At 41.4% G+C, this 12,224-nt stretch overlaps 1 protein-coding gene across 5 annotated transcripts in view; it reads left to right on the top strand.

Moving 5' to 3' along the window:
• The window catches only part of fndc5a (fibronectin type III domain containing 5a), a 32,714-nt gene that overhangs the window by 15,926 nt on the left and 4,564 nt on the right, over nt 1-12,224 (top strand). For 3 of the 5 annotated variants that reach the window (XR_003987155.1, XM_030444039.1, XM_030444038.1), the window contains exons 2-5: nt 1,520-1,635; nt 3,532-3,730; nt 11,477-11,566; nt 11,722-11,855. Coding sequence is in view for 2 of the 5 variants with exons in the window: in XM_030444039.1 (XP_030299899.1) it covers nt 1,520-1,635; nt 3,532-3,730; nt 11,477-11,566; nt 11,722-11,855 (539 nt within the window). In the remaining 3 variants the exon portion in view is untranslated. Of the gene's footprint in view, nt 1-1,519; nt 1,636-3,531; nt 3,731-11,476; nt 11,567-11,721; nt 12,002-12,224 lie in introns of all 5 variants that reach the window. The other 2 variants (XR_003987157.1, XR_003987156.1) reach the window with 2 other exon arrangements.

Below are 12,224 nucleotides of genomic sequence, written 5' to 3'. Positions count from 1 at the left end.
AACTCATACAGAAAGACAGACCAAATAACAATGAGAAACTGATGAATCCACAGTACAAAACAATAAAATGTCATTGTTTTCATTGGTGCAAGGTGCCTGAGAGGTGTTTGTTGAATGTCAAAACGATAAGACTTTATTGAATTACAATGTATAATTCAAAAAGCAACTGAAAGCCAAATTCAGAAACTTTTTAAGCTCCATGAGGCTTTAGGCCTAGTACTTAGGCACAGCACTGAGCTAAATGAGATAAATGCTAATGTCATCATCACACAAGAGTAATGTTTAAAGTGTTTAACATCCATGGCCATGAACTTTGGGTCATGACCGAAAGAATAAGATCCCAGATACAAGCGGCCAAAATGAGTCTCCTCTGCAGGGTGGCAGGGCGCTCCCTTAGAGATAGGGTGAAGAGCTCTGTCACCCGGGAGGAGCTCAGAGTAGAGCCGCTGCTCCTCCACATCGAGAGGAGCCAGCTGAGGTGGCTTGGGCATCTGTTTCGGATGCCCCCGGGACGCCTCCCTCGGGAGGTGTTCCTGGCATGTCCCGCCGGGAGGAGACCCCGAGGAAGACCCAGGACACGCTGGTGTGACTATGTCACTCAGCTGGCCTGGGAACGCCTTGGGATCCTCCCGGAAGAGCTGGAGGCAGTGTCCGGGGAGAGGGAAGTCTGGGTGTCCCTGCTCAGGCAGCTACCCCCGCGACCCGGCCCCGGATAAGCGGACGATAATGGATGGATGAATGGATGGGTGTTTAACATCTTAGGTTAGCATGTCAGATGAACTAAATATTTGTTGGTTATCACCACACACTAAGTGCAGCTGAGGCAAAAAAAAATTGTATTTGGTCCCAAACCAATTATTACATTTTGTCAGACAATCTCCAAAATGGTTATACAGTTCACCCTGAGGGGTACAAGAATATCTGCACCGCATTTGACGGCAATCCATCCAATTGTCATCAAGATATTTCCCTCAAAACCACAAATGTAGACATCATGATGGCGCCCTCCTTAAAAGTCAGGAGGTCAACAAAGTTTGTTGGGTTCATCTTCTGGGGAGAATGAATCCATCCAGTAACTGTGAGATATTTCAGTCTGGACCTGGGTGGTGGACTGAAGGACCAACATTCTGATCTATCCACACTATAAGAATTGCAAGAAACATTAAAATCCTACTTTTAGACTTCCAGATACTATTTTTTAAACTATTAAAGATTGAATATCATGGAAGGCGAGACAGATTTTACCTCACAGACAGCCCTGATGCTTCAACTTCGTGCTAAGCCTTGGGCACTACCACTGTAACGCTGAGGAATTGTTTTGTGTCTCTGTACTCTACTGCTTCCACCTTGCATAATGGATTCAGCGGAGCCATTTATTCCCCCTGCTGAACTTGGCTTCCTGCCATTCTGGTGGCAGTATCTGCACTCCGGCAGAAACACAAAGGAGCTGATCTTCTCATTTGGTTCATTCTGCAAAAGATAAAACAAGCTTTTTGTTTCTCTCTCTGTGTGTCTGCAGATAGCTTGTCGCCTCCTGTCAATGTGACCATCAAAGCGGTGAAAGCAAACTCTGCTGTGGTGACATGGGACATCCCCGAGGGAGACCCCGTCATTGGCTTTGCAATCACACAGCAGGTGAGCAATACACACACAATGACACATCTCCCACGGCATATATATGTAAATGCATATGTACCAACAGGGCGAATGTAGCTGAATATGCAAGTATAAACAGGCATCGACATAAACAGTAATTCAGTTAGGTTCACTACTAGTTGTGGGTGCCATGTCCAATTTTCCTTATGTTGTTGTTGTTCCCCTGCTCAGAGTCAGGGAGCATAATGGGAATTATCCAAGGGTGCTGCATCCTGTTAGACCGCCTGTCCTCTCCATGACAACAGCAGACTCTGACAGCTCTGTGAAATGGAGGGGAAAAAAAAAATAAAAAAAGTGATATAACGCGCTGCTGTCAGGCTCAAATAAACATACAAACTCACACGCACGGACATTAATCACATCGCGTTACAAGCATGACTTTTACGGACGCAAACACACCTACACGCTTGTTCACAGGAGAGGGGAGTGAGATGAGTGTGGAGGACAGCTGCAGGGTCAACGTGGGTCACTTTCACACAGCGGTACCAAGGTGTGCGTGCAGAGGAAGTCATTTCTATTCATTCTGCTGTAGAATTGTGACATCGTGAAAGTGCAAATAACACAGGCCATAATTTTTTTAACCAAACTAAAGTAGCACAAGAAACATATATCTTGTTTTTACTGATTTTACTGATTTCCCCTATCTTTCCTTATTATTTCTCCGATCTTTCCTTATTATTTCCCCTAGCTTTCCTTATTATTTCCCCTATCTTTCCTTATTATTTCCCCTAGCTTTCCTTACTGTCTGCTGCAATACTTATTGTCAGTATTTGCACAGTCGTAGATCATATTTTTAAAGAAATAGTTTGACATTTTGGGAAATAAGCGTATTCACTTTCCTCACAAAGGGGTAACGACTAAAAGACTGATGCCAGTTGTGGACATGTATTAATCACTTCTGATGTGTGGGCGGGTTGTCTTGTGATGGGAGCTCCAGAACACACTGCCTCTAGAGCCCCTCTCAAAATGAGGCTAGTTCAACCTCACATAAAGACAAATAGGGAAAATTAGCCTGGTTCTGTGCAAAGGTAAGATAAACAAATAGCTTTCAGCCCTTTGTGCTAAGCTAACAAGATTCTGGCTCCAACTTCTTTGTCAGTCTTTGCATTTATCTCGAGGCAAGAAAGCAATTAAAGGGGCTCTTACGAACTTCTGTGTTGTGCTGGGAGAAGGTCTATGTTCTCTGACTCCATTTTCTAAACTAATGTTAGTTTCCTTTTGCTTTGTGTTAGCGGAGCGGATACAGGCACTGAGATTAAGTACACAAGAATGTTCATAGGCTTGTATAGGCAACCAAAAGAGATTGGGAAGGTGCCATTTTTTATGTTACCCTACAATCCACTCACATATGGCTGATTAATAAATGATTAAAACATGTAAATTGCTACAAATTGTTACATAGAGGTCATAAGCACAGTTTATAACATGTTGAAGTAGTGCTTTGACGGGGAGGCGTTTATGAATAACAGCACGCACAACAATAGCATTAATTTCAGTGGCAAAATATGCCAGTGAAGTGCATTATTTTGTTCAACCAGGACTCCCTTTGCCATAATAGGACCCATCAATACCTAATTTTGCCACAAAGTTGCAACAGACGGCCTCTTGAGCAGCCCAAAAGTCCATTAATGTCCCAGTGAGGTGCCCAGTCGTCCCTGCCGTTAGCCAAATTATCATGTTGATGTGAATATAAGCCAAGAATCCTCTAAATGGTTGTTGGTGCCTTCTTTTTTTTCACCATTGAGTCACCAGTTTTGCAGAGCCTGATAGTTGACCACAAAACATCTGTCCTTCTGCTGCAAAAAATATTTTATATAAAAATATATATAATGTAAATAATTAATACATGACATTTCCCATGTCATACTCTGACAGAAGAAAGACGTGCGCATGCTTCGATTCATCCAGGAAGTCAACACCACCACACGCTCCTGTGCATTATGGGACTTGGAGGAAGAGACAGACTACATAGTGCATGTCCAGTCGATCAGCATGTCTGGTACAAGCCCGCTCAGCGAACCCCTGCGCTTCCGAACGCCGAAGGAGGCCGAGACTCAGGCCTCTAAAAGTAAAGGTAAAGTGCCACAAAGATACTTACACAGAAGACAAACACTTGCTCAGTCATACTACATATCTACACACACTCTGATCCTATCCTTTTCAAGACAGTAAGTGCAAAAGGGACTTGGCCTTTTGACAATAGCTTGACTGATTTTGTCTAAAGACCAATAGAAATCAATTGACACAAAGCGTGAAATGAAATTTCACAACACAGTGCATCTGAAACTCGCCCCTGCTGACCACAACTCGGGAATAAAACGTCCAAGGGGGTTGCATGCTTTATTGTTTATTGACATGCCCTGCCGGGCCTCTCCCTGCAAGTACCCAGTGCAACTGCACAGTAAACCAAAATGAGGAATGGCATTTATCAGTCACAGAGAGAAGGTAGTCAGAGCTGCGAGAGGTGGCAAATCAATGTGCCTCTGGCTCAAGCCCTGCTCCATTCCTCTGTTACACTCATCTCTCATGTGAGCTGCTGTTATACTGGACGTCGATGCTTCCAGGCTGTGGAGCCAGAAGAGTCTGAACTTTTGTTATGGTGGTGAGTAGGCCGGCAGAGGCATGTAGAATATAAACACGATCATTGTAGTGTGCTGAAGACGTGATCTTCTCACTATTGAGGATTAATTACTGTAGCAAAGGGAGTGGTGTCTCTATGTTGTATCTGCAAGGGGAAGAATGTACAGAAATCAATAACTGCACAGGATCGAGATAAACAAGTGATTTTTTTCTCAGGATTCATCCTTACAGTAAATGCACATATTGGTTTCCTTGAGGTTGCAGATACAGTTGAAGCAACCTCGTTTTTCCCCTCCTATCCAAAGGCTTTTCAGTTAACTGCCAGCCACTGGGAGTCCCCCTAACCTTCTGGGGGTTTGCCTGGATTTCACTGTAAACACGCCCATTCATTCAGCTGCAGGGTTCCCTCACAAAAAAACACACAGGATACATACCCTTTAAACCGTAACCTTATTCAGCTACTCTACTACGTATATCTCAGAGGCAAATATTATACTTAAAGCTTTAGTAAGTTTAGTTAGCATTAGACCTGCTGGTTACTTTACTTAGTTTATGTATATTTTATGTCAATAATATAAAGTTGTAGCTAGGTTTTATCATAACAGGTTAAGCCACCCAACAGTATATAAAGTTTTGTTTTCAAAAGCTATGAAGACTGAACAATGGCTCCAACTCGTGCCCAATGCAAAGAAATTTACTGAAGTGGCTCAGAACCACCAACACACGCTCAGGCAAAAAAAAAAAAAAAAAAAAAAACAGATATAGTAGAGAGAGACTGGTAGTCAATTTTTTATGAGGGATAACAGAAAAATCATAGATTTCTTAGAAGTCCAGACAGGACCAACTGAATGTCCCTATTGTGGCCACTAAAAACATAAAATATTACAAACTGCACTTGTAAAGCAAAAGTTTGGCAGTCACATTCTTGCCAAGAGTTATTGTAACCACCCATAACATGGAGCTATAACCAGCAGCTGTTTAACTTTGTTAGCAGTAAGACTGGAAACAGCTAGCCTAATTCTTTCCATAGGTTACAAATCCACCTACAAACAGTGCCGGACTAGCTTTGGAAGTGCTGCGAGGCAGATTTTGGTGCCTGTCTCTCACGTCTGTACCATAAACATGAAATTACAGCCAGCAGCCGGTTAGTTTAGCTTAGCATAACGACTGGACACACAAGGAGACACAGAGTATTGAGAGAAATAAGCTGTATCCTTGTATCTGTACAAAGATGAGAGTGTAAAAACAACAATATGTCTAGTTTTGAGAGTGCCAGACTGGAAACACGGGAGCGTGTCTGGAGGTTACAAAATCTACTGCCTACCAACAACTTTAAAGCTGACTCATTTTTATGACAGAAATAAGTTGTATCTTGTTTGTTAAATCTGAACAAAAACTAGGGTGTAATATAAACTTGCAGGGGTTTTTTTAGCACGCTGGACTTTTTCTGCCAAGACAGATATTGCCTTTGTCCATCCATTGTGTGGATCATAGAACGTTACTGTACTTTGGTTTTTTACAGATTAAACAAAAGTGATAGTTGCTAATTGATGAGCTTTATAGGTGCACTCACATCTGTACAATAAACATGAAGCTACATTTAGCAGCCTGTTAGCTCAGTTTAGCATAAAGACTAGAAACAGGGGGAACCAGCTTGCCTTGGCTCTGTCCTTCTGATGTTAATCAGTTTTGCGACAACTTAACAAACGAGACATAATGCGTTAATTAATCAGCTTTAATCAGCAGATTGTGTTACTCTGGGCCAGAGCCACGTCACCTCTGCTTCCAGGTAGTAGTAGTAGCTTCACGTTTAAGTGTCCAGGCGCGAGAGTGGAATCATTCTTCTCATCTATCTCTTCAAAGAAGAATAACTCCCCAAAAAAGTCCTTTGAAATTACTCGAAGAGTTTGAGCATCCAGCTTTTCAAGACAGGTTGCTGAGTCGTATGAAAGTAAAATGCTTTTATGAATGTCTGTTAGCCTGTTTTTATTTGGAAGGCTGTTAAAGGAAGCAACGCTCTCTCTCTCTCTTAGCTCACTCACACACAAAAATGTAAGATTCTCACAAATTGGCAGGCTCTGCACCCACACAAACACACACACACAAACACAAACACGCACACACACACACAAAGCAAGTGAAAGTCCTTATTCAGTGAAAAGAAGAAATGATTACCCCACTCCTCCACACATTTCCCACCATGTACACACTTCTACAAAGCAAATCTCCACAGAGAGCGGGTCTGTGATTCATCATCCTTCACTCGCACTCGACAACTTCCGCAGTTTAGCACGACACCACACATCTTTCTCTTTCTCATTTGTACCACTTGCTCAATGATGTCTGTTTAATTAGCTTAGCTACGTCGAAACAATGAAACCTTTTGATGGTAGATGAGCAGATAGACTCCAAGTGACAGTCATTTTTTTAATCGTTGATTGTAATATGTTGGGATTTTATACTGAATGGCTTTATTTTGCATGATGTAGTCAAATAATAGGCGATTACTATTTCAGACATTTTTCTGACATTTTAAGAGATGAATACAATGATTCAGAGTGGCATTACTTGCTCATTGTTCCGTGAACCGCATCAGCAGAATTCATATAAAATAAGGAAGAACTTGTTCTGTAGGAAATTCTTTCGCAAATAGAGTTATGATATAAAGAGTCAAGGGAGACTGGCATCAGTGCCCAGTAGAATAACAATAAAAACATTTAAAATTACATTGAGATTAAAAAAGAATAATACTGTCCATGATAAATAATAACAGCAAGGTGATAATATAGTTTGAAGTGATGCAAAATGTGTAAGATTACCTTTCATAAACATTAAACAGGTAAGGTACATACATTAACAGGCAACCCAAACGGTGGGAAATTAGCTGTGTGGTGGTGTAAAGGACTGACACACACAATGACAAAAAAGACAGAAATGGCATTTGTCTTTTACTGCAGATAATTCACCGGGCAGAGAGTGTGGGAGAGAGCCTTTCAGCACGGCTGTTATTCCATTGTCTGGATATGACAGGCGGATGTCTGCAGAAGAAAAGGGAGGCTTTCACCATCTTCGCTTAACTGCTCAGCCCTTCTGTTCTGCCATTTCATGCTGATTTCAGTGGAAAGGATGAGCCTGAAATGCTGGATTATTCCACATTTTCTTATTTCCTCTTGCACAATGGGTTTAAACTTCAGGAGATCAAAGGAAGCGAGAGAGGCGGAGGGGGGGAGCACAACCTATGCACAAAAAAGGAGGGGAAGACAAGGAATCCGAGCGCGGGAGGAAGTGAAAGAGAATGCAGAGGTGCAGGACAATAGGAAAGCCTGTCAGTGAGCAACAGGCAATTAAATTCAACAGTTCGCTTGAAAGCAGACGTACAGAAAAATGTCTAAAATAAACATGTTTCTACTTCCTTTTGTCAAGTAGCAGTTTCATCTCTATGTCAAAACAGGGCTGCAATGAAAAACTGTAAAACAGCATCCTTCAGCTCTGCTACATCCCATAGGATGAACAAGTAGAAGTAGCCACATAATGACAAAGGAATGATCCTCTGTATATGACTTTGGCACCGTAAAGGAATAACTAAACGTTTGGGGAAATACACTTATTACCTTTTTATTTCAAGAATAAGATGAGAAGATGATTTTTGATCTCATCTCAGCTATAAGTCAGTCACTAAACTCAGCACTCACCAGATTCTACAGTTCTCTCCCTTCATTTTCCCTCTTACCGCTGTAACGCTATGCTCATGAAACAAATTACACTGACTCCAGACAGCAGCCAACATTACAGAACATCATTTCCAAACAATGGCGGTCAACTTGGCAGAATGCTGCTGGAGTCGGGTTAAACGCAGGATTGAAGATGAAGCTGAATAGGATGGGAGTCCAGGTGTTTATACCTCCAGGGAGTTTAGTTCTGCACCCAACACTCAATAACATCTTCATGTTTATTTTGATAGACGGACCTGATGTGCAGTATGCATTTTGCAATCTATAGCTCCACATAGCGGGTTTTTAAAAGACATGTGTTTCTGCTGTAGATTTGAAAATTGTTACCACAAGGTAATACATAAACCGTACAATTTATTCCTGGTGGAGTGGAAAACACTTTTACATCATGTGGAGAAACTTTTTTTATGACTAAAGGAATAAATTATAATAATTAATTGAATAAATTAAACATGGGGAAATAACCAAATTAAAGGAAAACCAAAGAACACCAAAGAATTTCCAGGTCAACTGATAATTGATCTGGAGGTGGAGGGACTTGCATGCATCAGAAGCGTTACATCGGACCAGCTGGTCCCAGTGGGGCCGGCCAGCAACAGTGTCAGGCACCCTGGGCCGCTGTGCTTTGATTAGTTAATAGTGGGCAACAGATGCCGATCGATCAGCAGAATTGCTTGTTGCTAAAAGCTACTGGAGCGTTGGGTTCCTGCCACACTGGGCCCTCCAAATGTCACCCACTGCATTTAATAAAAGGAAAGTGTTCTCTACGCTGCAGTGAACTTTAGATCAAGCCTCTGACTTCCACAACCCTCAGCAGACCAAGAAAAAGTTACTACAGGTTGTTGCTCTGCTCAGTAGAAACCTGCAGGCATCCACAGGCAGACTGCTGCATGTGCAAACAACAAGGAAACACTCGCAACTCTCTTTGATATTCCTGATATCTCTTGACAACTTAAAAAGTGATGATGGTGGTTTATTTGACCCGATCCTGACTGCTGTGATTAACTGGTTCTCTCCCTCCATCATGCTCCAGTAAGCACGATCTCATGTGGCCTAGATCATGCAAAACCCAGCTCTATGCCTACTCATGTATGCATGCGTCTGCCTGCGTTTTTACAGTATATAATGCCAGCCTGTGTGAAGGCTGTCCTTTGAAAATCACGCACCAAGGTCTCTATCAGCACCTGTGCTACAGCGCCCTACTTACACTGTACGTGTAATTTACTGTAAGACTGAGATTTGGACGTGGCAGTTCAAGATCTCAAGAGTAAGAATACAGACTTTAAACTGCGAATGTCTGATTTAAAGAGTATGTCAACAACACCTCAAATTGATAAGAAAATGATGTAGCAGTATTATAGTTTGGTCAAGTCTGCTGGTGCTCTACAACAACATGCACTGAAAACATGCAAAGAACGTGGAATCTTATCCTCGCAGGACCAGCAGAAAACACAGATTAATGATAAAAGCATAACTTTATGCCATATTTGTGGAGATAAGTGCAAACAGAAACAAGAGAACGCTGTGCCCTCCCCACACTGTGGGTAATTACAGCAGCAGAAAAGGCAATATCTGAAAATAATAAAATGTTAAAGAGTGTATCCAATTATGCCCCAATATCTCAAAATGTAGCATGCAGTCATTACTAGTCTCTGAAATAAAATTTAATATGGTAACATGTCATGTAGGCCCCATTGTGTTCATGGCAAAAATCATTTCCACAAGAGACACCAGTGCAAACATTAGAAGTGGAATAAGCAACCCTGGTTGTTATAATACAATGTTGAATGTTTCAGCACTGAATGAGAAATATAATATCGGCCAACTTCATATGGCATATAACATTAAATACTTTATCATGTAAAAGTAAAACATAGTGGAAACAACTATTGGTAGAGACATTTAAATCTGATTCACTGATATCAATAAAATTCCATGTCTATCACGTGTTTGGGAAAATCTAACACTGAAACAGACAGGACTGTTGTCCCTCTGCATTTGTTCAAGGTCATTTTTACAGTACATATGACGGAATAAATTGACTTAAGTACTGTACCTATAAGGACAAATTTGGGGTCCTTCTACTTTACTAAATTACATCCACTTCATCAGACTTTATACTTCCACTACACTACATTTGTACACTTGGTACGTTTCAGATGACAATTTTCAAGGGAAATTTGATGTTCTCTAAGAAACTGAAGGATGAAGTTTTCCTTCAGAGGTTGAGAAAATTCCTCTCCTTCTTAAATTGAATAAAAAATGTGTGTGTTTGTGTGTGTGCATAGATATAGATATGGATATATAGTCTATATCTATATCTATATCATATAGAAATAGATATAGATATAGATATAGATATAGATATAGACATACAGGACATTTCAACCCAATCCAAGGCTCAGGATACACATACAATGTGAATACTTCTTCCACCCTGTGTAACCTCGTCTGCACACTAAAGCAACAATATACATTTATTTGTATTTTGGGGAGGGTTAACAGGGTGATAAAAAGTTAAAACAAGCTCCTCTGCTCTCTTAAAAGTCAGATTACTACTGCGGCAAAAAGTAAAACCACATAGTCCCCTTCTTATTTAGACCCCCTACTTCTCGAATCTTTTTTATAACCATAAGCAGAGGGAATGGATATTCTAATTTGTTTACTGTCTGATATCTGGATTGTATATCAGCTGTGTCACACATTTTAAAGTTATCTAAAATACAATCCTCTTCTCTGAAACGACATTCTGATCCCTCAACCGTGTCATGGTGGATGCAAAGTTGTTGATGCACAGGATTGTGCTCATTCTGTGATATATCAACCAGGCAGCTCTTATTACGAGGGCCCTGTATTGCGAAAACACACTGATGCAGACTTATTTGCCTCCGAGCGCGGCACACTTTAAGTGTCAGTCATTAGGGTGGGTGAAAATGCTGATTTTATAGGAAAACATTTTGCTGATATGCTGTATAATTTTGCTTTTTGGCCGCCAGTTAGCCGCTGTTTGTCTTCCAAACAATGATTTGCCTCAAGACTCAGAAACTCTCCTCAATAGAAGCTGCAATGTTGTGGGTAATTATGGGTTCTGATGAAGATCAGCAGCATACTGACCTTGGCTCGCTTACAATTGTGTGATAGGACATATTAAAGTTATTGTAGAGAGTGGGATTTCCATGTATGTATAAAGCAGGTCCAAAGAGACACTAAAACAGTAAATAAAACAGAGGGTGAATAGAGGTGCTGCAGCAATTGACAGTATGAAAAATATAATGTTAAAGCATGTACACATTTTCTAGTAGACACCCAAAATAAAGCAATTTATGTGAAAATTAATAATAAGGGTCGTTTAATGAAAAGGTGAATGTGTTTCATCATCTTATTAAATGATAGATAATGAATAATTGTTTATTTCTCTGCTGTTTTCTCACATATTACACAGACATTTCAGTTCAGTCCTAATCCACTTCCAGTAACAGATACACATGTTGTACTTTGACTCCTTTCAGACGAAGTGACAATGGAGGAAGTGGGCCAGACCACCCAGCTGAGGGCAGGGGAGCTCATTATCATCGTGGTGGTGCTTATCATGTGGGCAGGTGAGCTCCAATCCGTTTACTGAACCAGGACCAGACAGCTTCACACGAAGCTTTTTTTGTCATTATCGGACTCAAAACAACAGAAGCCCCTGCAGTGCCTTGGTTTGTGTTTGGTGGATAACCAGAGTTTGAATATCATCCTCTCCTCCTCCTAGGTGTGATCGCTCTTTTCTGTCGCCAGTACGACATAATCAAAGACAACGAGCCCAACAACAACAAGGACAAAGCCAAAAACTCCTCAGAGTGCAGCACTCCTGAGCATCCGACGGGGGGGCTGTTGCGCAGTAAGGTATAACCCACCCCTCTCCTCCCCCCGGGTGCCTCCCATTCAGCGGTGCCGGGCAGGTGAATGGTCCCGGCCACTTCTAGACTTCCTCCATGCAAAATCACAGTGTCATCTGAACGTCAGCTAAACTCTGCTTCAACATGACACCTGTATGTGCATGAGTCTGCGGCATTCACAGAGCACACACACAAGTCATGGCTTGGCTAATAAGTTATTGTTTGATTAATGCACAGAGCCACATACCATATCCATTTCTTGTGTTGCAGAAAACGAAAGTCAGAACAAATGCATTCTGTTCACCCTCTTACTATAAACATCAGTAAAACATGTGGGTACAGGGGCTTCCTCATGCTCATTGAAGATGCTTATCGT

Source organism: Sparus aurata, chromosome 16, assembly GCF_900880675.1.
Source record: "Sparus aurata chromosome 16, fSpaAur1.1, whole genome shotgun sequence".
Taxonomy (NCBI): Eukaryota; Metazoa; Chordata; class Actinopteri; order Spariformes; family Sparidae; genus Sparus; species Sparus aurata.
Note: the sequence above shows the minus strand (reverse complement) of the source record. Positions and strands in the feature narration are given on the sequence as shown.